This window comes from Pelodiscus sinensis, chromosome 2 (assembly GCF_049634645.1).
Source record: "Pelodiscus sinensis isolate JC-2024 chromosome 2, ASM4963464v1, whole genome shotgun sequence".
Lineage (NCBI taxonomy): Eukaryota > Metazoa > Chordata > Testudines > Trionychidae > Pelodiscus > Pelodiscus sinensis.
In genome coordinates, this window is record NC_134712.1 from 180,595,662 (window position 1) to 180,622,302 (window position 26,641).

The 26,641-nt window shown below is 43.7% G+C and overlaps 1 protein-coding gene across 1 annotated transcript in view; it reads left to right on the forward strand.

Annotated features, from left to right (window-relative positions):
• MRPL3 (mitochondrial ribosomal protein L3) overlaps positions 1-26,641 on the forward strand; it is a 59,032-nt gene that overhangs the window by 27,738 nt on the left and 4,653 nt on the right. Inside the window, exons 7-9 of the mRNA XM_075921925.1 lie at positions 4,072-4,180; positions 8,088-8,165; positions 10,106-10,183. Coding sequence (XP_075778040.1) covers positions 4,072-4,180; positions 8,088-8,165; positions 10,106-10,183 — 265 coding nt within the window. The remainder of the gene's footprint in view (positions 1-4,071; positions 4,181-8,087; positions 8,166-10,105; positions 10,184-26,641) is intronic.

Sequence of the window (26,641 nt, forward strand, 5' to 3'; positions counted from 1 at the left end):
TGGCTTTCTGGATGAAACATTTGAAGTGAATGTTCTGTTTCATGACCCATGGGATTATGCTCCTTGATTAAAGTTGACAGGACCATTTTCTTTGATACTGGTTCCTTCAGATGTTGAATTTTAGTTTAATGCATTTCTGCTGCTAAAGAATTAATGTTCGAATTTCTCTGTGTGGTCACTAGATACTTACCATGAGATCTGGTTGCTTTGAGGTCTAGATATTTACTAAGTCCTGCTAGAGATGCCAGAAAAATATAATTTCTGCAGTTCATACATGTGAGTCTTCAAGTATTCCCACTTCTAGTGTTTCTTTTAAATTTCAAATATTCTTCTGACATTGCTGCAGAGTAAAGGTATTCAAGTCGTTATTAAAAATATATCCTGAAATCGTCTCTTCTTGCAATAATAAATTAAGATGGAAACTTGATGTGGTAAGCTTTTTAAAATAAAATCTTGATAGGATATCTGACATAAGCTTGTGACTTTGAAGACATTTACTATGTTTGTGGTTTGTTTTGTTTTGGTTGTATGATTTTGTAGTTATTGTACAAATTAATTTTACATTAATATGTGTGACTGTCCCATTTAGCTTGTTTTCAGTGTTCAAATGCCAGCACTGCTATAACATGGCAGTGAATTGGAAGAGTATTATGGATTTTTGACACGCATATGAGTAAATCAAGACTCAAATATTCATCAAACCGAACCAAAGTCTCTAGTTGACTGTTGGATTCAAATGTTTCAAAGAGGGCACTCAGTGGGGGGAACATATAGATAGCTATTTTTTCTGCAACCATATTTTAAACCTTCTCATTAGTTTTTAATGCTATAATTTTATGGAAGCAAGACAGCAAACAGAAGTTTCCCACATCCAGACCATGTATATAAAAATTATCGTACAAAGACTTGGAAATTTTTTGTATCTGTTCATTTTCTCTTGGAAGCCTCCGGACAATTGATCTTGTAGGATTATGAATCTTGGATACAGTGCTGGACTGAGCCATACTTGCGCCCCAGGCAGTGGGTGAGTGGCGCATGCGTGGCGCCCCCCTCCACCCTCGGCACATGGCGCCCCTTACTACTTTAGTCAGGTGCCCCCCCCCCCACAGGTTGGCACCCTGGGCAGCTGCCCGGCTAGCCCCCCCTTAATCCGGCCCTGCTTGGGTATCAAAAGAGAAAATTGAGCAAATGAGTTGGGAAAGGGCTTTTTAATCAGATTGTTAAATGTTCATGTCTGTATTTTATCCTTAACTTTTTTTACAATCAATTTAAATATTTTATATTAGAAACCATAATCGATAGGAACTGCTGCTTTGAGTGTTCTGTATTTTGGGATGTAAGTGACTTCTTGAGTAGTGACTCAAGCTGCAAGGTGTGCAGGGAGCTGGCTTAAAAGACATTTCCCCCCTGCCCTGTCTGGAGGAGTGGAGGAGGCAGAGGCATAGCCGAGACTGGGCATGAGCTGCGAATCAGCTGATTCCCAGCTCCCACCTGGTCTCTGCCCCCCACCCCCACGCCTCTGCTTTTTAGCTCTGCTGGGGGCTAGCCCCACTGCACCTCTGCAGTTTCCCTCCTTATCAACTAATCAAGTAGTCGATGGAAATTCCATCAAATACTCGATTAGCTGATTACATGTAATTTAACATCCCTGTTCTGTACAGTGCTGAGCAGTTGGCTCTAAACAAATGACCCACTCCTGGCAAAGTGTTTGGAAAAAAGATTCTCTTTGTGAAAGCTTCAGCATTTTATCTGCTCAACTAAATAATAAGAGGGTCTTTTGGTTATCTTGTGCTCTTAATCTTCAAAACCACGGTGAACAAGCCTCAATTATCCTGATATTTGGGATGTTGATTATTCTAGTAATCGTGTATCCGCAACCATTTTTAGCTGTTGCACGGTTATAATAATATATAGAGATATACCATCTCATGACCTCTCAAGCTCCCTTCCAGGTCTATCGAGTCCAGTCCCCTGCCCTCACAGCAGGACCAAGTGCCATCCCTGACAGATTTGTCCCAGATCCCTAAATGGCCCCCTCAAGGATTGAGTTCACAACCCTGGGTTTAGCAGGCCAATGCTCAAACCACTGAGCTAGCCCTCTTCTCTCTTCCCCTTCCCCCTCGCTTTACTAAAATGATCCCGCCCCCAGGGGGCAAGGCTGGGAGCCAGCATGCTTCTGGCTCCTGGCCCCACTCCCAAGGAGCCCCCTACCGTCGCATGCTGCTGTCTCTGTATTAGACAGCAAGCGTGGGGTGGCAGCTGGAGCCAGTCTGCGAGGGAAGCCACAGAGGGTGCTCTGTGAGCTCCCCAGAGGCAGTGTTGAGCTTGGATCCAGAGGGAGGGGGGCAGGCGGCTCCATGAAGTGGATGATCATTGGGAGCCAGCTTTAAGAGGCAGCAAAGGGGGGATAGGGTAGTTGTTTGGATTCACCGATAAATGCAGGTGTCATTGGTTAATTGTTTAAATGACTGTGTGCTAACATCTCTGCCTGATATTAGTAAAATAAAAAAAAAATAGGAGGAGAAATATTAACTAAATACAAAACCACCACATGTACACAACATTTTCAGGGCTTCTTTATACAGCAGAAAGAGCAAGGAAAACATTGGTTTCTGCAAGCTTTACTGAAAGCTGCTTGTTTTGGAACATTTATTTAAATTAAACTTAGTCATTTTAAAATGTCATTACCATTTTATTGCACAATGTTTGTAGTAGTGATGTGAGTAGTCGAGTACTACTCACTTCCACCTTCCGCCCCCCCTCCCCCTCCCTTGCGGCCTCTGTATCAGACACAGCAACGGCGGGGAGACAAACAGGAGCTGGTGCTGGGGGGAGCCAGCTTAAAAGCTGGTTACCCTAAGCACCATCCCCATGGTGCCACCTGCCTGTTTCCCTCTCCGCCTTTCTGCCTCTATCAGAGGCTGTGGGGTGTGGGGTAGGAGAGGCTGCCACAAAGCAGCCTTTTCCCATGGCAGAGCTGGGCCCTCCTGCAGACAGGAGCTGCTGCTACTGAGAAGCATTTAAAAGGCAGAAATGCAGCAGTCCTGGACAGGCCTGCAGTCCGGCTGAACCCTTGCTTGCACCAAGTTGAGATCCAACCCCTGCTTCAGCTCTGCAATTTAAAAGGCAGTAGGAGTGTGGGGGGTGGGGGGGGCGGGAGCGGACAGGCTGCCCAACTCCTCCTGCCTTTTAAATTGCAGAGCTGAAGCAGGGTTTGGTCCCTGCACCAGCCGGGACTGAGCTGGCTGCCTTTCCTTGTTGAGCAGTTGATAAAATTCTGACGACACAACATTTTATCTATTTTTAGTCAATAACAATTCTATTGATTACTCGATTACTAAAATAACCTAATTTGAACATCCCTAGTACAGCTTCATGCTATGTTGTATTGTTAAATTGAGACAAGTTATTTTAACTCTGTGAGTAGCTGCTTGGTATGTGATTGGAAAAAAGAGAGCTTTGATGAGATTCTTAAATATAACTCTTTTAAAGGCCCCCTTCAGTAGACATATGCCTAAATTTATTCACATGAGTTGTCCATTAACTTCAATGGAATCACACTTCAGGCATGTGCTTAAGCACCTTCATCCACCAGGGCCAAGTATGACTTTGATGTCTACTTAAGTTTTTACGTGATATGTAGTTTGGAAAGGAAAGTGTTTTATTCATTTCAAGGCTTGGCTTAGCAACACTTGAGACCCTCAAGTCTCTTGCTTGAGTTTCAGGGTTCCTTTCTACAGAGTTCCCAAATGAGTCTTCCATTTTATTTACCTCTTTCAGGTTTTTTCCTTTCTGTTTCTAAATTCAATATTGGTGACAATGTAATTTATAGTAGTGGAAGATGAAGGCCAACACAGCAAGAAACTTTCATGTATGTTGATGAAATTAATCTTATGCTATCTGACTTTCCTCTACAGCCCCTGACTACCAAAAGCAGCACAAGTAATATAGTTGATGAGCTTTACATAAGGTGAAAGATGAAGAGCCTGTCTGGACCTGTAATTACTATTGCCAGAATATTTTTGTAAATCTATTTCAAAGCAAATTGAATTTGGCTTTGTTTATTTTCAGAATTGGTAAAGGATTTCAAGGAGTCATGAAAAGATGGGGATTTAAAGGTCAACCTGCCACTCACGGACAGACTAAAACACACAGAAGACCTGGGGCAATATCCAACTCTGTAAGTAGTTCATGTCTATATTTTAGAGATGTAAAAGGTTAATTAGTTAACTGATTACCTGGTAACCATTAGCCTTACTGGCATACTTACCCACTTGACTGGACCTGTCCAAACCTGGATGGAGGGACGAGCCTGGCTGGAGCAGACCCTGGCCAGCAGTGTGGGGCAGTGAGCACAGCCAGCAGGACCTTGGCCATGAGGGGGTGGGCTGGAGCAGCCCTCCCAACAGAAAGCCGAGCTAGAGGAGCCCCTTGCTTGCAGCAGGCTGGCCAGTGGGAGCCTGACTGCAGTGGGACCGCAGCCCTGACAGGACGCCAGCCCTCCCGTGGTTAACCAGTTAAACAATATAGTTTTAAAGATTAACTGTTTTAATGGATATTTACATACGTTCCTAAGTTGAACTTCATTTATCTCATTTATGATGCATTCCACCACCGTAATTTGGAGCAACACTTGGGTGGGTGTGGGAAAGGGGAGAAGAGGTTTGTGCTTAAAATAAACCATTTCACAGTCTCTAGACATGCTAGAATAGACCAGTTGTCCTTCTAGGCCAACATCCTGTCTTACAATACCAGATTCTTCAGAGAAAGGTGCAAACAGCTACATAGTGGATAGCGTATGGAATAACATATCCATAGAAGTTTCTTTAAACCTGAGGCAATAATGCTTTTCTTACATCCTGGCACACACTGGCTAAAGCATTTATACATTTTTAATGTAACTAACTGATGTTATTAAAGATAATGTTTTCTAACAAAGTAAAGAGAAATAAAATCCCCTCTTAAATCAGTGCTGAAAGGGATCTGAAATCTATATATTTGAGAGAGCTTGTCTGTCTGAGCGTCAGTCTTTCTTTCTGTTCAAGAACTCCTCTTAAACAGTAAGAGTTAGGACCACCAAATTCAGTATATACCGGGTTGGGCAATCATTTTTGCCCAGGGGCCACTTCAAAAATTTTTGAAGTAGCCCAGGGCCACCCCAGAAGGCACAGAGCCTAAACAGAAAGGGGCGGGGCTACCCCGCCCCCAGACCATGATTGGTCTGGAGGTGGGGGAGTCCCTTTGCCCCCCCTCCCTTTTCACTAGGCACACACGCCCTGGAAGAGGCTTGACATGCTCCCCCACTTCCAGGCCAATCAGGGCGTGGGAAGCCTCCTCCTGCCCTGTGAGGAGTATGTGGCATTTTTAAGTGACGCGGGCTCCTTGCACGTCCAGGGCAGGGCAGAGGGAGCATCATGCAGCTCCCCCGCCCTTAAGCCCTGATTGGCCTGGGGGGCGGGGGAGCACGCAAAGCCTCTTCCGCCCTCCCACCTCCCCCCCTTTTGCTCCCGCCCTGCGAGCAGCACACGACTCTAATTGGCCTGGGGGCGGGGGAGCAGCAAGGCCTCCGCAGGCCAGATCCACCCGCTTGGTGGGCCAGATCCAGCCTGTGGCACCCCTTTTACCTACCTTCCTCTTCCCATAACTTAAACCAAGGTCAGGGTTTGGTTGTGCCAGGAAAATGGGATGTGCCTGGAATGGGATTGCTTCTCATAAAACCATACAGAAAAGACACCAAATCACCAGGCAGGTGAAAGGGGCTGGCTCCATCCTGAGTCTTCTGTGCCCCAGGTGCCCATTAGGGAGCACCAAGAGGGCTGAAGCTTTCCCCACCCCCATTTCATATGAGAACATTGTTGTCTGGTCCTCACCATCGGGGAGCGAGGGAAAAGTGCATACTGTAGGGCAGGGGTTCCCAAACTTTTTGACACGGGGACCAGTAAATCCATTCACGAACCTTTGGAGGACCGGTAATGTTCATTTGCATGTTTGCATATTCATTAATCAAATGATGAATATTCAAATAAGTTGTTACTGGTCCTCCCAAAACCCCCAGTGCCAGCTTTAGCAAAGCTTTTGATATGGTCACCCACAATATTCTTGCCAGCAAGTTAAGGAATATGGATTGGATAAATGGACTGTAAGACAGACAGAAAGCTGGTTAGAACAGGGTTTCCCAAACTTTTTACTTTAGTTGGAACCCTTTTTTTTCCCAATACTGCTTTTTGCAGCCCAAAAATATAAACACATAAAAAACAAACTGAGAAAATACCAGACATATAACATATAACATTTCTCATTAGGTAAGTTGTATTATTATTAGATGTATCAGTTTGTCGTTTCGAACTGCCTGACTGGTAAATGTGCTCAGGCTGCATGAGTGTGTCTACCAGCCAGACAGTTCCCAACTACTTGAGGGGGTGTGTGTGGGGGGGAGGAGGGGGAACAATAGAATCCCTGAGCCGGACTAAGTCAGGTTTTGTGCTTTGCGGGAGAGAGGGGGGAACAGAGGCAGCATTCCAAGATCTACATATGGCTGGGTCAGTCCCACTCCCCGCAGGCTGATTCATTCCTCCCCCCTGCTCCCCCCACTGCACCTCTGGCCAGCCCCACTTCCCCCAACCCCCTTCCGGGCAGCCAGGTCCCCCCCACTTCTCCTCCCAATCTCCCTTGGCCAGCCCCGCTGCCCGCATCCAGTCCTCCTTCCAGCGGTCACTTCTTTTCCCTGCGCCACTCCCCCAGTCTTCCCCAGCCAGCTCCCTGCCCCCAACCTTCCCCCCCCCCCCCGGCAGCCCTGCTTCCACCGACCCCCCAATCTCCCCAGCCTGCCCTGATTCCCCCGTCCAGTGCTGCTTCCGGTGGCCAGCTCTCCCCTCCTCCTCACCCCAGAATCCCCTGGCACCTGTACCTTCCCTTAGCCCTGCACTCTCCTGGTGCCTCCCCCTTCCCTTACTGCCCCTGCCCCCTTTTCCCTCTCTTTCCCTGATACCCACCCCCTCAGCACTCTCTTCCCCATCCCCTCCTGCCCCTCTGTGCCCTCACACATGACTTGCTCCATCCCCACCTCTCTCATGCCCACCCCTTCTTTCAAGCCTTCTCCCAGCACCTCCTCCTCCAGCCCCCAATATCCTTCCCCTCTCCTCTCCCAGCATCACCCTGTCCCCCCTCCCACTGACACCTCCCCTCCTACCGTTTCCATCACTGTCTGCACTTGGCCCCCTGGCATTTGTGTCTCTCTCCTGCACTCTGTCCCTTGGTGCCTTCCCCTCCCAAGCCCCTTCTCCTTCCACTCCTCCCCCTCCGTGCAAGCCCGCTGCCGCCTCCGCCTCCTCGCCTCCGCCTCCTCGCCTCCGCCTCCTCGCCTCCGCCCAAGCCCGTTCCCTAACTTCTGCCTTCCACATTGCGGGGCCGGAGCCCGCCAGAGCCAGCGTGGCCCTCCACGTGCCTCTGAAGACTTTTAAAATCCCGGGCCGTGATGTCACATCTTGCCCGGGCGTCCTCCCCGCCCACGTGCAACGCCGCATATGGGCAGCAGCAGGCGGTGAGTTGGAGCCACGCACAGCAGGGATGTTCTGGGGGCGGGGTGGGAGTACGCGTGGGAGACCCGTGCCTGTGCCAGGCAGAGCCGGGGGAGAGACCCAGCTCCACGTATTGGTGGAGCAGGGCCCCCGGCTCTGTAACTCGCCGGCACTTCCGGGTTCAGGGGCGTGGGGCCCGAATCAGCCTAAGGCCGGCTCTGCCAGCAGCCACCAGGCATGCTGAGGCCCGATATTTTTTTTCCCGGGGCCCAGTAGCGGTCCGCGGCCCATAGTTTGGGAAATGCTGCTGTAGGGGAAACTTTGCACACCAGTAGGAAGCATTTACAAATGCTAATTGGTGATAGAGATATTCAACATTTCAAATTTCTCTTGGTGTCATTTAGTCCAGTAAGTGAAACAGTCTGTGTTACCAAATGTAGCTTTCTCTGTTTGAGTTTGTGACCTCCCTTACTTACTTCCATGAACTTTTCCGAAAAGCTCTTATTATTGCTTTCAGTTTGCAGTGGTACCTTTTGTAACTCTGTAACTTTGGGCTGTATTTTGACACAGAAAGTTAGCAAAGTTTTCCGTGGAAAGAAAATGCCTGGGAAAATGGGCAATATCTACAGGACATCTTTTGGATTAAAGGTGAGTTCTAAATAAAGTAGAAAATGTGTGGACATCACTACCACTGCTCATTGGTGTGATTTAATAATGTCAGTGGAAGAGCTCTCTCCCATCAGCATAGAGCTGTAGAATACAACTGTGTAAACTCTCTGTGGCAGACATGGCCTAAAACAAAAAAAAAAGTTTGTCAACTCATTCAGAAATTTTTGCTGAGTATTGTTGAATTGCATGTAGGGGAGTGGAAGAAGGAGGCATAACATTTAGAAACTGAGAACACACTGAATGGAGACACAACATTTTAAAGTATGGTTTCTGATCCTGGAAGAAATGTAGGTAGTGTTTTTTTGGGTGTTGGTGCTGTGAGCAAAAGAAACTGTTTGCTGCTATTTGATTCTTTTTGCATTCAGTGACATAGGACTTGGAACTTTTTTTATTTAAAAAAAGAAAATGCATCAGAGAAATACTTCACTATCACCAATTTCTGCTCCCAATAGGATCATCTTAGTGCCCCAATCTTGGACTAGCTGCTTCTGTTGAAAAGTGGAACACCCCAAATGCAATGTCATATTTCTTTAAGAACCCAGATTGTCAGCAGAACAGCATCATGAGAGAGCCAAAAGGTCTCCAATATCATGTGTCTTCTCTCACCTTTCAGCTTAAAAAGAAGGCATCTATTCTGCTCCCACATGTGCGCATATTCTAGGTGTTTCGATTTTTGGAAGTGGGATGAGAATTGTAGGTGAGACTTCAGTACATATGATATATGTCTCACTTGTCTTCCTGAGAGGTGGGCAGGAAAAGTGCTAGAAGCCTTCAACCAAAAAGTAAACTTCTTGGAGCCTTTGTCAGCTCTAGTTCAGATCCAGGCCAGGTCAGCAGTGTAAGAAGTTCTTACAATCTGATGGCCATTCATTTCTCTGCATCAAATGAGGTTGTCTCAGTCGAGTTCCTGAGGTACACATGTTCACAGCACTGCATGGGCATGAACACACACTCACCCATACAGATGACCTCTTCAGATAATATGAGAAGTATTTTAGTACTGTGGTAGAAGGAAGTTTGTGCTGCTGCTGTCTGCCATACCTGGTTGGTGGTTAAGTAGAGAACTTATATTTTCAGGTTGTTCAAGTCAACACTTTGACAAGTACTTCAGCAATTAACGAGTATTTGCAATAACATTTCCATGATGCTTTCTTGTCTAAATATTATTATTATATTATTAATATAATATTAAAAGGTTAAGTCCTACCCTTTCTCCTCAGATTCCCAGCTGCTGCTACTATGTTTATGCTCCTATTTGGCCATTGAATGTTGCTATACTGGTGCCTTTTGCATGTGCATACAATATATTATAAAATATATTCTCCTACATGGTGTAACAGGGATGGGGAACCCCCAGCCCGTGTCTTCCTTTGACCTGGCTTGTGAGGTGTGGGTCTCTGTCCCCGAGCTGCCCTGCAGTGGAACAAGCTGGCACTGGCATTCCAGTCATGTGAGGGCACCATGGCTGGAGTGCCAGCACTGGCTTCCTGCTGTGGGGGGAGCCCCAAGCTTCGCAGGCCTGATCAAGGCAATCCGCAGGCTTTGTCCAGCCAGTGGGCTCTGCTTTGTCCAGCCAGGCTTCAGGGAAGCACCCCCTGCAGGCACTTCTTCCCACCTGTATTGTATAAGCATCCCAATTACAAAGCTAGAGTCCTGCAAATCCATAGATACTGAGGCTGCAGATGCAAATATATATCTAGAATCCTGAAATTTGCAGGTATCTGCCTCCAAGGATCATTTTTGCAGATGGGGATACCAATTGCAAGGCTATATGCATAGCTATGTTTTACTCCAGAATGGTTTAAATTTACCATCTTTTGTCTTATGAACAACTTTTAACTGGCTATGAGTAGTAAATTGAATAAATCCTGAAACCAAAATAAAATGCTTGGGTTTCAATGTTTTTCTCATTGTTGCAGGTGTGGAGGATCAACACAAAGCACAACATTATTTATGTAAATGGTTCTATCCCAGGTCACGCAAATTGTTTGGTAAAGGTACGTTTTTCTCAAGTTGTTTCATTTATCAAGTAAATATTCATAATCTTGACACTGTTTTCTGTGGTCTACATTTTCTGTTTTTTAAAAGTTTATTTGTTGTAGAAAATACTTGTCTGTGCTCTTTATTTGTGTAGGCTCTGATCTTGCACCTTTGAATTCAGTGCAAGTGAGATTAGGACTGGTATGGGGAATAAGAAGTAGAGATGAGGCCCTTATTCAGATTTTTTTGCTTTGGAAAGATGGAAATGCCTATTGATGTTTAATCTACAGCACATTAAAACACTTTGAATATGATTCTGTAATGGGTAACTTAGATGTAGTGCATTTCATCCTATCCTGGATTGGTTAATGAGCTTTTCAAGGTATTTGTTCCAAGAGCTGTGTTGATCATGAACAGAAGTACAGTTGGCATCCGATTAGGAGCAATCTGGTGTATTATCAGTCTCTTGATAACTATGGCAGGAGCTGGAATGCCACATTTTTGTCTTTCTCCAAAGCTGTTTTCTGAAGAATAGTAAAGGTGAAAATGGAGCAGCTAATGTTCATAGGATGTTTTTCTTCTGTTAACATGCACAGAATACTGCCATTTTCTGTAGCATTTAAGGAGTTAATCTCAGACTCCCGTGAGATCTTCTCAGGATTCATCTGTCTGTAATTTAGAGGCACCTGTCTGTGAGTCTGTTCAAGAACTCCTCCTAAACATAACAGTTAGGGCCACCAAATTTGGTATGGAGATTCCTCTCATCCTAACTTAAAGCAAGGCCAGGGTTTTGGTTGTGGCCGGAGAACAGAATATGCCTGTAATTCAATTGTTTTCCATAATATGGAAAGGATTAGGGGACTGATTGGAGGGACACAGTATTGCACAGTCACCCTTGGGGTCAGCAAGCATGGGGGACAGCTATACTTCAGAGTGACCACTGGGAACAGCTGCGCCAGGAAGGGAGTGACCATCTGGGGATGGGGCTTGTAGTCTTGCTGGACACCAGCCCAGGCAAGTGCCCCAAACCTCTCCCTCCAGGCTCTCGGCCGCAGCACCAAACTGAAAGAGGGATGAGGGAAATCCCTGCTGGCTCCGCTACCCAATGAGGCCACGCCAGCAGGGCTGTGCAGCCCTCCTCTTCCTTGGCCAGCTCCCTGAAGGTCACCGGGTTGGCCTGCACGTCCCCCACCCCCACCTGGCCCAGCCCCAGGGTGCGCTAGCAGGAGACCTCCGTGTCTTTTCGCCCCTCCCTCCCGCAGGGCCAGGCCCAGGGAGCTCCAGGTAAGTCTTCTAGTAGTAAAATAAAAGACAAGTCATGGGCAAATCAGAAAGTATTTGACTTTAAGGATTCTTTCAAACTAGACTTAATGCTTTTCTTGCTGACATTGCCTAAGCAAATTATAAAAAGGTTTTTGCAGCTATCTATTACCAGGAGGAAGTTAAACCTGTTCCGCTGAGTGGGCAGTAGATAACAAGGTATTGAGAGTCTTTGGGGTGTTTGTATAGCGAATAAAACACCCACAGCTGGTCCAAGTCGGCTGACTCTGGCTTACAAGGCTTAATCTGCAGGGACAGAAACCTGTTAATTAGTTTACAGATGTTCAGGCTGGGGCTGGAACCTAAGCTATGGGACCTTCCATCCAAACAGAGTCCCAGAGCTCGGGCTCCATCCCAAGCCCAAATATCTATATGTGAGCCTCTAAGGCCAAGTCAGTCAACACAGTCCATGGATCAGCTGTGCGGCGGCTGCCCCTTTAAAATGCCACTTCTGGCATTTCAAAGTGGCAGCTGCTGTGGAGCCTGTGGGCAGCTAAGGACTCACAGCTGACCCGGGCTCTTGGTGGAGCCCAGAGTCAGCGGGAGACAGAGTCCCTCATTGACTCCAGGCTCCATGGCTTTGAAATGCACAAGAGCCCCCACTGGGCCTGGGTTTACAAGGAGTTCCACATTCCTCCTTTGAAATGTACAAGAGCCCCAGCGCATTTAACATCCTTAGTTTGAAGACTGTGATTTAAATTCATGTTTCTGGAATATCTTCTATTATGGGCATTGAATTTGTGATATGTACTTCACTGTTTGGAACAGCATTACAGACTTGCTTGCTTTTAGAACAAAAAAAGCCTTGCTTTCCAAGGGAAATGTTTTTTTTCTCTGAGGGGAAAAAGTAACTTCTCATCAACTTTTTTCTTCTTTGCAAATGCATCGATTTTTTTTTCTTGACTTTGGTCTCAAAATCATTTTCAGAGTTCAGAGGCACCTTGAACCCTGCTTTGCATATGACATCATTTCCTAGTTTAGGAGAGGGATTACACAAATCAAAGGAAAATGGGATTAAACAGATGGCCAGAAAGATGTTTTAGGCTGAGAAATTAAACTTCTCTCCAAAAGTATTGGTTGTGGCATCAGTATTTGGGACTGCGACAGTGGGTGATTGGTTTCTCATCTGTTTAAATTTTTTTGTTCAGCTGCATTCAGAGGTTCTTGTCAATCCTGAGAGACACAATTTAGGTTGATGTGGTTACGATTGATGGGTTTGAGGCCTAATGAAATAAGAGTGAGAGAAATCTATAGTGCAAATAATGCCTAATTTTAAACTATGTAAAACCTGTTTTTCTCTCTGTGTGGTGCCTTTCCTCTGCAGCATGGGGCACAAGTCACTTGCTGATTTAACTACAGTAAATGGTGGATTTCCTGTAACTTGAAATCTCTAAATCATGTTTGAGGACTTCAGTAACTCAGCTAGAGAATATGATTCTCAGGCAGTGGGTGGGTGAGGCTCTCTGCCCTCTGAGCCAGATATCAGACTAAATGATCTTGATGGTCCCTTTTTGGCCTTCACATCAGAGTCTAATTGTAATTTTGTTGTAGCTCATTACTTTTAAATCTTAATTTGTGTGATCATGTATGTAACTGGTGACGTATAGAATTTTGACATGTAAATACGGAGATGGATCTTTGCCACAGAATCTGAACACCTTGTGAGTTCTTGCTCACATTTTTATTTAAATTAAATGACATTAAAGATTAGACCTTATACTGTACTCAGCGCTGCATATTCTTCTATATTGCTAATAACAAGGGTTTGAACCATGAAAAGTTGTAAGAGATCGTAATAAATGGTATTAATTTGACTGAGGTCTAGTTTAGCATGATTTTGGGTTGCAAAATAGTTTACAGAACTATTGGCTTGAAACAATGAAACATCTTTTTAAAATGGAATCATGCTACCTGGGCTAATATACAGGTAACCCCTGCACTTACGACCTAATTGGTTCCTGAAGAGCAGTCATAAGTCAAACCCTTATTTCCCATTGGTGCAATGTTATAAATGACACTTCCGTTCCTAATAATACAACTAGGTGGGACACTAGTGTAACAGCCCCTCCTGCTGTGATTCCCATGAGGCCACGCAGCGGGAGAAACAGCTGCTTGCTTTGCCTCCTGGGAGTTGTAGTCCCCAGAGCTCCAGGCTTGAGAGGCCACGCTGGGCCGGAGCAGGGTGGTTGCTAGGGACAGGCTACACAAATGTCCCAGGCCTGCAGTGGTGCTGATCAGGGCCTGGAGGAAGGCCCTGCTGACCTGGCGGGGCATCAGTTCAAACACTGCTGATTGGCACTGTTACTGACGTGTGGAGTCTCCATTGTAAATGCGGGGGGTTCTAAGTCGGGCAGTCTTAAGTTGAGAGTCACCCGTAATGTGTTCTAATTAATTCTCCATTGGCCAAAACTATTTGGGTGAATTAGTGTCAAATTTGCAGAGTTACATGTTGACCAAACTGCATGTTTTAAGTGAATATAAATTGTTTAAACTGTTCTACCATCTCTACACAGTACCTCACAAGAGGTGCTCGTTATATCCTAGGAAGGATTCAGCTCTTGAATCAAGCAGGTGCTTCTGAATTATAACCTTCTTGCTTAGTTGTCCTAGCAGAAAATGAGAATTACAATTCAGGAAAGCATAACAAGCTTTTCTGACAATTAAAATCTCAAATAAAGCAGAGCAAGGCTATTCTCACTAGGAGAGCTCACAACTATGCAAGTTTAAAAACAGATTTCCTGTGAGTTGCAGAGTTTGGTGCAGTTGCTGCTTTTATTACCCTTGTTGTAATAGTAAGCCTTTAGAGTTTAGTGACTAAATACAATCTATGAATGGGATTTCCAAAAGTACCCACTTGATGTAAGAATAGTTTGACTTTCTAAGGGTGTGTGTTCGTAAGTAATTTAAGGCACTTCTGAAAATATCACTCTTGATCTTGGTGCAAATCTCTGACTCTTTATAGTTCTTAAATTAGAAGGGATTAAATAGCTTTAATGTTTTTCCATAGAGGAGAGTGGTATTTGGGTTACAGACAACTTGTAGAAGGCCAGCTAGTCTCATGGGTATGCAGTTGGGAGAAAACATCAGGTGAGGGACAGGATAGCGATAATACAATCATCAAAGTAGTTGAGGAAAAATGTTAGAATGTTTTCTGTTTTTGCTGTGGGTACGTCTAGATTACATGCCTCTGCCGACAGAGGCATGTATAATAGGCTACCCGACATAGTCAGTGAAGCGGGGATTTAAATATCCCCGGCTTCATTAAAATAAAAATGGCCGCTGCACTGTGCCGGCTCAGCTGATCGTTGGCACAGTGCACGAGTCAAGATGCGGATCAGTCGACAAGGGAAGCCTTTGTCGACCACTCCCTTATGCCTCATGAAACGAGGTTTACAGGCGTGGTCGACAAAGGCTTCCCTTGTCGACTGATCCGCATCTTGACTCGTGCACTGTGCCAACGATCAGCTGAGCCGGCACAGTGCAGCGGCCATTTTTATTTTAATGAAGCCGGGGATATTTAAATTCCCGCTTCATTGACTATGTCGGGTAGCCTATTTTACATGCCTCTGTTGGCAGAGGCATGTAATCTAGATGTACCCTCAGACTTTTACTACAAACACTGTCATTACTTGGGTTTCCATTTTTAAAAAAACTTACAAAACAGTTTTTACATAGGCTATGTCTACACTGACATGATCTTGCGCAAGAACTCTTTTGCGGAAGAGTTCTTGTGCAAAAACTCCTCTAGAAGAGTGTGTCTATACTGGCATGTGCTTTTGCGCAAGATCATCCATGCCAGTGTAGCCGCTCTCTTGCGCAAGAAAGCTCTGATGGCTATTTTAACCATAGGGCTTTCTTGCGCAAGAAATTCATGTTGCCTGTCTACACTGGCCTCTTGCGCAAAAACAGTTGCACAAGAGGGCTTACCTGAGCAGAAGCATCATAGTTCTTGCGCAAGAAGCCCTGATTTCACACATTAGAACGTCAGTGTTCTTGCACAAGAACTCCCTGCCAGTGTAGACAGGCAGCAAGTTTTTGCGCAAAAGCAGCTGCTTTTGCACAAAATCATGCCAGTGTAGACACAGCCTGTGGGTTGGGTTAATATAGTTACAATGCTCATGAGTGGATTTTTCACAGTGCAGACCAGCATAGTGCTATCAGCCTAAATTTTAAATGAAGATCAAGTTTATCTTTGACCCTTGTACTATTTCTCATTGCCATGTGTGGTTGGTCATTTGAGGTGAAAGTTGTTGTGTCTACTCCCTGGCTAAATGATTGTCTTGTTTTATTCTTTTGCTGAAGAGATTTCAGGTAGTGGCTATCAAATAACAACTACATAGGCTATGTCTACACTGTAAATAACAGTTGCACAAGAGGGCTTATTCCTGAGCAGGAGCATCGGAATTCTTGTGCAAGAAGCACTGATTTCATACATTAGAACGTCAGTGTACTTGCTCAAGAATTCGCGGCCAGTGTAGACAGGCAGCAAGTTTTTCCGCAAAAGCAGACGCTTTTACACAAGATCGCACCAATGTAGACACAGCTGAAGTGATTAACTGTACCACAGGGTGCATTAGCAGGGATTTTAGGCAGTTGAAGTTACATAGGCGTTCCAAAAACCAGAGGTATGCACCAGTTGTGTACAAATGCACAACATAGCAGCAGATTAGTGCAATGTTAGAAGGGCTTAATAGTATCGGTTTTTTTGTATTGAAAACTATTTTTAAAATTCATAATTTTAAGGAACACAGTTCTGTCACTCTGAAAGGCTGTATTCTCTTATTTTCCTTAGTCCCGTACTTGCAAAGAAAGATTCCACTAGAAGAAAATAGACTAGATGGTCACTTTCCTTGAAAGGTCATGTATACGCCTGACAGTTGAAGAGGGAATCATATTTTTGAAGCTCATCTGAAAAGATGCCTTCAAACTGATTGTATCTAAATAATCCTAAAGGCAATTTACACAGTAGTGTGAACCAAAAGAACACTTATGATAATTGGTACTTTTCAAGTCATGGACTGTTGGAATCCTCCAAGTGCGCAGGTCAGATCTTGCATGCTGGATGGATTTATGTGGGCCTGTGATAGGTACAGATTATCCAGCAAGAGTGCAATCAAGAACATTCAGCTTTTTGTAAACAAAAAAAGAAAATATAATAATTTTGGGGGAAAACATTTATTAGGAAGTCATCAATGTTCTTTGGATAGTTATTTTGAAAGTGCAACCCTTATTGCTGTGCACACAATTGCAGAGAACTTTTATTAGATCAGAATAGCACTTTTTGAGGCTACTTCACACAGCCTATATAAACTGGAACAAGGTTTCAGCTCTGGTTTTATAGCAATAGCTGCTTTTTCCAGGATTGCCATTGTCTTGTCTTTATAACAAGGCATCTTCAATAAATGCCTGATAGCAGTAAAAATGGTGAGGGTTTTTTTCCTTCTTTAATTCTTGTTTTATAAGGATATTGAAACTCAGAATGTTGTTCTATTTTTTGCCAGCTACAGGCTTTCATAGACTTTAAGGTCAGACTTCACTCTAAGTACTTCCTACAGATAGTGGATGGGTATTTGTTACATCACGTGTTTCAGTGATGACATTCAGTCAGTGGAACACTGAATTAGATTTTTAACACAGTCTGAGTGCTCAGTCTTCAGGCTGAATCTGATTTAATTAGAAAAGGTCTTTCCTTCTATAGTTTACACTGTAAATCCACCATGGATGATACCTACTGATGTGGGTTGGAAACTTGCACAAAGATCAAAGGCAAAATTTGTCCTTTATAGTTAGTAATGATACTGGGCCTTACTTTAGGAAAATATGATGCAAGGTACTTTTAGAACTGCTTTGATATTTCTTCTTTTGGTAATTTACATGAGGAAATATCCAAGTTTTGCATACAGATTATATTAATCTTGTGTAAACAACATGCAACTGTACCCTTGTGTTTGAAAATATGCTAAGTCACAGAGGAACTTCTACCAAGATTCAGATGGCTGCAAGTACACATTTTGGGACTGGCAAATAATACACATTGCACTTGTTGTTGTTTGAAATTATTAAACTTCAGGGTCAGCACTTGATTGAGAATGGGGCCAACTCACACTTTTAAAGTGTTTCAGACTAACAGTATTACAATCATAAATGCTACAAACTTAATATTTTTAAAATGTTTATTGTTGGCAATCAGTATTTGATTATGTTGACATTAAAGCATACTTTGATCTATAATACAGTAATTACAAATTATATAAAAATCACCTGCACAAATACTTTCAGCAGTTGAGGGAAAGGAATCAAAACAGTGGGGAAAGGAATAGGAAACTATTCGGTAAAATCCAGGTGCATTAGCAATAAATAAGTCAGTAGAGTGCTGTGAAATGGAGAGGCTACCAAATACACTGTGTCTGTCACAGAGCCTTGAAGCATGTCTGTAAACCACTCAATAGTTGTGAGCTGCTAGGTCTGTGTGTTCTATCTTTACGCAGAATTTTCTAAAAACAGTGTAGTGTGGCATACTATAGATACCAAGTATGCAGTCAAGACTAATTCCTTAGGCATTACCTAGTGCTTTAGTCCCCTCGCTCATTCTGAGGATTACTGAAGTCATAAATCCATGTCAGTGTTTGAGATACCGTTTTTTTATCCCACCTGAATAAGCATCCTAAGGACAGGATAGGATAAGGCGAATTGTTTTGAAATCTCCATTTGTTAATTTTATTCAATGGAATACCTTTTACATGGATTTTCCCTCCTTTTCTCTGTCTCTTCTGGGGCAACTAACCTTTTTAGTCTTTGTTTCCTTGTTCGGCGCCCACACCTCCTGCTTTCCTTCCAAGATTCTTTGTCTTCATTTATGCAGACATTTTCCTCTATTCCAGATTTAGAGTAGTTTAGATTTATGGCGGGATAGCTGCCCATTGCCATAGATTGTTTTGGATCCTGGTACAAGCCACCTGTCACAGTCCTGTTGAATGAGACTAAAGTACGTGGTGGCTGGGAACCCCTCTTCATCTCAGCTCAGAGTAGGCAAGAATATAATAGTAAAATTTTTCTGAAGAGAAGAGGAAAGGGACAGTGCATTATAGCCCATATCTGTTGCTTGGCAACCAGTAAATCACCTTGCAGATAGATATAAAATTTGGAAATCAATGTTTCCATGATGAGTCCAGAATGAGACTAATCATGAATTTTCAGGCCTTCTTTTTCAGCAATAAAAGAGCACAAAGTCTTAGAACTCAAAGCTGGTGAATTTCTGGTTTAATTAAAGGGGCTTGCCTTTTATACTTCACGTTGAACCATGGAGATAAATAACGTTGTTAAAGTATTTTTTCCAGTCCGCTAGAAAAACTTGAGATCCTTAGCTCTGAGAAGATAATAAAAAAACAACTTCTTTAAGCAAGAATTCAAGAACTTTGCTAATACAAATATGAGTTTGAATTCTTTCAGACTGGGGTTTTGTGATTACTGAAGCAGTCAGGTAATACTTATTGTCCTTCTGTTCCTCTTACTGAGATACAGGGACTAGAACTGCTGGCTGTTCTGTGGATATAATAGAAAAGAAAAGAGGTGGAATCTCTTCTGTTAGGAGCTCACAATTTTGGAGTTCTCTCCTATGCCCTGTATGCAGGTTAATCTGTTATCCTTTAGGGAAAGCACCAGACTATTAGGCTACGTCTAGACTGCAAGCCTCTTTCAAAAGAGGCTTTTTCGAAAGATACTTTCAAAAAAGCCTCTTTTGAAAAAGAGCATCTAGACTGCAACCAGTACTTTTGAAAAAGCAAGCCGCTTTTTCGAAAGAGAGCACCTAGGCAGTCTGGGTGCTCTCTTTCGAAAAAGCACAGTTTGCATTACATAGCGCCTTTTTTTGAAAGAGCACTTTCGAAAAAAGGCGTTATTCCTCGTGAAATGAGGAGTACCGCTGTCGAAAGAAAAGCCACATTCTTTCTATTTAATTTCAAAAGAACACGGCTGTAGTCTAGACGCAGGTGACGTTTTTTCAAAAAAAGGCTACTTTTTTTAAAAAAACCCTGCAGTCTAGACACAGCCTTACTGTATTTTATACTACCTGAGGAGATATTACAATTTAGAATGTTTTAGTTTGTGCTTTATAGATTGTCAGTTCTATTTCCCTTTTTGATGATATTTTACAGCACTGTTTAGCAATTTAATCACACAATTAAGTGTGATTAATTTTTTATTACACTAGAATCATAGAATAATAGGACTGGAAGGGACCTCAAGAGGTCATCGAGTCCAGCCCCCCGCCCTCAAGGCAGGACCAAGCTCCATCTACACCATCCCTCAAGCTCCGTCTACACCGCCCTCAAGGCAGGACCAAGCTCCGTCTACACCATACACTGTTAAGCAATAATGCAATGCCATTTGTTTAAATATTCTTGGCTGTTTTCTACATTTTCAAATATATTGAACACAGTGCGCACTACTCATTTTATATTTATTTCTATGACAAATATTTGCACTGTAAAAAACAAAGAGAAATATTATTCAATTTTCCCCCCATTACAAGTACTGTAGTGCAATCTCTTTATCATGAAAATTAAACTTACAATTTAGAAATATGCATAAAAATATTACATTAAAAGATGAAACAGTATAAAACTTTGTCATTTGTAAGTCCACTCAGTTCTTCTACTTGTTCAGCCTGTCAGACAAAACTAATTTGTTTTCATTTGAAGGACATAATGCTGCCCACTTCTTGTTTAAAATGTCACCTGAAAGTAAGAATAGATGTTTGGTGGCACTGCTGTATCTGGCATCGCAAAATATTTGTGACATGCTCTAAGGATTCATATGTCCCTTCGTTCTTCGACCACCATTCCAGAGAACAGTCAATTAGGGATGTTAAATTTTGATTAGTCAATAAGGGGGAGGTAGGGCGCTCGATATGCCCGCAGAGCTCTTGCTACATGTCAAAGGCTGAAGCTCCACAGTCGAACACAGGGTGAGTGAGGGCTGCTTGACTCCCCACTCACCCTATGCTCCCTGTGGCAATTCTGCTTTTGAAGTGTAGCAAGAGCCCCGTGCACCAGCTCCCCTTAGCACCAGCTCCTGCTCCCCACCCCTTGCTGCCTCTCTCTGATAGCGACTAATCAAGTCACTATTCAGCTAGTCAACAAGTAAACTAATCGCTTACATCTCTAATGTCCATGTTGATAACATTATGTTTAACCAGTTAACTGATTATCTTTATCTTAGCTTCACTTAACCTTCACTTAACCTTGGAAATTTTCCACGGAGGTACTTGAAAGCTGCTTGTGTTTTGTCCATGGCCTTGACAAAGTTCTTCATCAGACTCAGCTTAATGTGTAGGGCTGGTAACAAAATCTTCCTTGATTTAACAAGTGGTGGATGCTGAACACTTTTCCTCCCAGGCTCCAATGACTGTCAGAGTGGCCAATCTATCTTGATGTAGTGGGAATCTCTTGCATGACTATCCTATTCACAGAGAAAACAGCAGTATCTTGTGTATCCAGTCTGCAGACCAAGCAAGAGAGCAACAACCTTCAAATCGCCACAAAGCTTCCACTGATGTTGGTCATACTTTATGCACCTCAAAAGTTGGTCATAGGTTTCCTTCATATGGACTGCATGACCAACTGGAATTGATGGCAAAACATTGCCATTATGCAGCAAAACATCCATGACTTCTAGGAATAACATGATGCAATTCATATCATGTATGACGCAATACCAGCTTCAGATTGCGTCATTCATGGTTTTGCCTAAAAAGCAAGTACTGTCCAAACCCAGTCATAGATTTATTCAGAGATCCAGTCAAAGATGTATTTTAGTCATTTCTGGTTTAAATTGAGATCCCTTCCCTTTATAATTCACTTATCCTCCACCATTCGCAAGTCACGGTTGTATAAACTGACCCAGTAGCATATCTTGAAAGTTTTAAGCATCATTTTTGTTCTCAGTGACCCAGAATTAGTAAAGTTTGACTACATTTATTTCAGAAGCATTTTAGTTGTAGAGCAGTGTTATACAGGGGTAGTTGGAGGTGCCACCACATGGGTTGGGGGTCAGCAGCCTCGTTGGGGAGAGGAGGGAGTTATATTCCTACTTCTGATTCATTATGGATAACCCAGCCCTCCTTTCTCTCCCTCCCCTCAGTGCCACTTCCACCCAGCACGAGCCTGCCAATTCTCAACCCAAGCAGCACCCGCACACACTCAGCCACTTCCACCTGAGCAAGCCTGCCAACTCCCAGCCTGCAAGCCTGTTAACAGTTATCTGGTAAGCATCACATGTTAATGGTGATGCTTACCAAGTAACCAGTTAACTAGTTGCCCATTCACATTTCTTATCTGAGTTAGATGCCACCAGCAGAAGATTGATTTTCTTTTTTGGCTTGTACTCTGTAGTTTCTGCATCAGCATGTTACTTTTATAGGCTTCTGAAAGAATGCTGCATGTCATGTCCCTCTAAGAGTTTGGGAAGCAGATTAGATTCTTAAACCTTGGGTCAAGTGCTGTAGGTATCTTCAGATATCTCATATTGGTACCTTTTTTTCTTTCAAATATGCAGTGAACGTGTTCTTACAATGTACGTGTTGGAGCATCATCCAAGATGTCAGATGCAGGTAAAACAGAGCAGGAGACATACCGTTCTCCCCCAAGGAATTCAGTCAAAAATTTAATTAACGCATTATATTTTTAAACAAGCTTAAGCAACGTTGAAGTGTATCCTCTGCAATGGTGGGCAAAGCATAAAGGGCATATGAAAGTTTAGTATATCTGACACGTAAATACCTTGCTACAGAAGTGCCATGTGAACACCTGTTCTCATTTTCAGGTGACGTTTTAAATAGGAAGCAAGCAGCATTATCTCCCCTAAATATAAACAAACTTGTTTCTTTAAGAGATTGCCTGAACAAGAAGTTGGACTGAGTGGACTTGTAGACTCTGATACTGATCAGCAGCTGACTCCAGGAAGCCCGAGGCAGAGCTGCTCTGCCCCGGGCTTCCTGGAGTCAGCCTCTGGTCAGTTTCAACAGTGGCTGAATCAGGATGCCTGGGGCAGAGCAGCTGGGGGGCTGCCAGGTTGGTCCCACAGCGCCGAGGAGCGGTGCTACTGGACCAACCCGGCAGCACCCCAGCTGCTCTACCCCAGGTGTCCCCAAGTCAGCTGCTGCTGAAACTGATCAGGGGCTGATTCCAGAAAACCGGGGCAGAGCAGCTCTGCCTCGGGCTTCTTGGATGGAGTCAGCCGCTGGTCAGTTTTAGCAGCGGCTGAATCGGGGAAGCTGGGGGCAGAGCAGCTCCAATGGTCCGGCTGCCCGGAGCACTTCTGGGTTCCTGATGGTGCTGGACCATCAGGAGTGCCGGACCATCGGAGTTTTACTGTATCGGGGTAGCTGAGTTAGTCTATACAGGATAAACTGAAAAGCAACAAATAGTCTGGTAGCACTTTAAAGACTAACAAAACATGTAGGTGGTATCATGAAGAAGTGGGCTGTGCCCACGAAAGCTCATGATTCCATCTCGTGTTCTGTTAATCTTTAAAGTGCTACCAGACTATTGTTTTTTAAGTTTATTTTTACAGTTTTCCTTTTAGAAAATGGCAAGATGCATCTCTTATTTACTATATTTGGGTTTGTTTTACTTGTGGTTTGTGTCAAACATCCCATTTGGATGGAAATTGGAATTCAATTAAATGCACATGAACATTTTTAAATTGTTTTACTTACTAAAATTACTTTAAATGTGCTGGTTACATTAAAAGTTTATCAAAACCTATTTTTCATTTAAAACTAACTTACCAAACAGTGGGAACACTATCTATAATTGGTGAATTTAACTTTCAGGTCACCTTACCCTTCATGATTTTAGAACTAGTATGCCTCATTCTTTCACACCTAGTTTTTCTTCATAGATTAGAAGTAGAAAACAGGTTTTCCTGCTTTGTCAGTTCTCATTAGCTTTCTCAACTTTGAGTGAGCTAATAATTGAAATAAACTAGCTGAATAAACTGAAATGAAGAAAATATTCTCTCTGAATTTGCAAAAGAAGCTACTGCTGTTCAACGTTGTTTTAGCATTTCAGAAACTCTGGTTCTAGATGCTTAACTGGTGAATTCCTTAAGTTTAGTGGAGTAACATTCTTTAAAATATTGGCAGCAAGTATGTGCTTACTGAATCCTTTTAAAAATGTCTGGGGGACTCTGTTGGGAGGCTAAAGTACTATCAAGTATTCGTAATAAAGTAATATCTTCCCATCAGAACTGAATTGTCAGCTGGTATCAGATTGTTCAGGCCAGGATTTTGTTTGTTCTCCTTAATTTGTGCCATAAACAACTGGTTCTTTGTGTATGTTTTCCAGTCAATTGAGACAAGGCTTCCACTTACAGTAAACTTGTTTTTCTACTCCCCACTTTTATAACAGATCATACGGTCAGTTTAGTATCTGCTGGGCATAGTTATCTCTGTTGTAATATGCTTCTTCTCAGTACAGTTACCTTCAGTAGATGAAGGGGATTATTACAGCTTTCAGAAGGAACTCCATATATAGTAATATAGAAATGATGAGGTTAGTTTTAAATGAGATTTTATGCCCCTTGAGTGAGTAGTTCTTTTTTCTTCAGAGATACCAGGTCTTTATCATCTGCCTCATACAATCTATGGGCACAAGGAAAATATTTTTCTACTGATAATTCTTACCTACTTATTTTTCCTTGAAGATTGGAATGCAAGGCTAGATTGGAAAAAAAAATCACATTAGAAAGGTCAGTATAAGAAGTACCTTCACTATAGCATTATATTTCTTGAAAATTGTCTGTTTCTTAAAATTTTATGTTCTACAAACCTGGGTCCTGGTTTTGCAAAGACTGAAAGCTTACGCTCCAATAAATGTTAGTCTATAAGGTGCCATAGGACTTCTCATTGTTTATGCACATTCAGACTAACACGGCTACCTCTCTGATACTAAAGATTTGTGTGCGCTTTAGTTTACATACTTTACGTGGCTCCATTGAAGACAATGGGATTGCTTTTAGTGGAAAAAGATAAACTCATGAGTAACCCATAGCAGTGTCAATGTCCACGTTTAGTTTCCACCAAATTCACAGATGAGCCTTAACATCAGGTTGCAGATATTGTTGCAAGCTGTCATAATCTGACTTGTCATCTGACAAAGATGTATGGAACATAAACATTAGTAAAGCAAATATATGAAGGAGCGAAAAACACAATTTACAAAAACGTGCAAAATTTGTTAAGAGTTCTGAGTTAGAGGATATCTTCCTGCTGGGAACTTCCAGAATGCTGTATTCTATTAATTTCTTAATGAATTCTTGTTGCTCTTAAACTAAGAATCTTTTTTTATATATTTAGCTGGAATATTGTATGTAGATCTGGGTGCCATATTTCAAAAAAGACTTGGTCAAACTGGAGAAAATCCAAAAAAGAGCAGCAAAAATGATTAAAGGTCTAGAAAGCATGAACTCTGAGAGAAGATTGTGGGGGGGGGAGGGTTTGTTTAGTCTGGAGAAGAGGTAACTGAGTAGAGTCATAGGTTTCAAATATATAAATAATTGTCAGAAGGAGAACGGAGAAAAATTGTTTACCTTAACTTCTGAGGATAAAATAAGAAACAATGGGCTTAAATTGTCCCAAGGCTGGTTTAAATTGGACATTAGGCAGACTTCCTCTGAGTCATTAAGTGCTAGAAAAAATTGCCTAGTGAGTGGGTCATCATTCTAATTGACTCTTAAAAAAATCTCCAAACCCCTGTTACGGATGGTCTAGGGCAGAGGTTCTGAACCAGGGGTTCATGAGCCCTGTCAGTGCCCCCATGCAGGGCTGAAGTTGGCATTCTCCTGAAGCCAGGAGAGGTGTGCGACTGAAGCCAGAGACCTCTCCTCTCCACGTACTACTGAAGCTGGGAGTTGTGTAGGACTGAAGCGCCTCATTTGGAGCTTTCTGCGAGCAGAAGCCCTGAGCCCATTACAGGAGGTGAGGGGAGCGGCAAGGGTGTTGCCTTCCCCACCTCCAAAAACTGTAGTGCCTTACCCAGGGTGAGACGTTCTGGGGCCAGCTTCACTCCACGCACACCGTCTCCCCTAGGCCCAGCCCTCTGCCTGGGTTGTAGGTGGGAAACCAGAAACAGATAATGTAGAGCAGCTGCTCCACTGGCTGGTGGGTATCAGGGAGTGGTCAGCCGTGACATTCCCCCATGTGCTGTGGCACCCAGGGTTGCTCTTCAGCTCCCAGCCCTCTTTGCTCACAAAGCTGGTAAGAGCGGCTCAGGTGGGGGGACCCAGCTCCGTGTCTGGTGGAGCCCTTGGGTAGCAGCCACTGCAGGGAGAGTCCTCTTGGCACATAGCCCCTAGCTATCCTTCTCCCTGCACCCTGTGCTACCCCCTACCCACGCATTCCCTAGCTATTCCCTGCCTACGCCCTGAGCACTCTTCATACTTCTGCTTTGAATTATATTTTTGATGTGTCTCCCCACAACCCAGACAAGTGGGTGGCCTGATGAGGTGAGTCAGGAGATGGAGGTAACGTTCCCTCTGTGGATTTTGCTATGCAGAGCTGGCCTGAGCCCCGCCATCTCTTTCCTTCCCCCCAAAATAAGCAGTCAAACTATGCCTGTGCACAAGGGTCCTCTGGAGCCCTGAGGCTCCCCCATCCCTGCTTGGCCTTCGAGTTTTAATAGACTATTGAAGGTAAGGATGATAAATTGTGGTTATCTGACTAATCGTGTAGTCGATACAATTTGTATTGACTATATGATGAGTCGATAGGACTGCTCTCCAGAGCCACAGCAGGAGTAGTTCCAGGAGCTGGCTTGAGCTGGGACTAAGCAGTCCTGGCTCCTGCTGGCTCTGGGAGCCACTTGCACTTTACAACCTTGCATTTTAAATATAGTTTAACTACTGTATACAAGCAGTCCCCGAGTTACGCGGATCCGACATAAGTCAGATCCGCAGTTACGAAAGGGGATTTTCTCACCCCGGAGGACTGGAGCGGCGGGACGCCTGGTCCCGCCGCCCGCCTCCTCCGGGGTGAGAAAAGCTGCTTCCCGTCTCCCTGGTCTGCTGGGGGAGCCAGCAGACCAGGGAGACGCTGAGCAAAGCCGCGGAGGACCCGGGCCGGACCGTGGCGCTGATCTGGAAGCGCCACGGTCCGG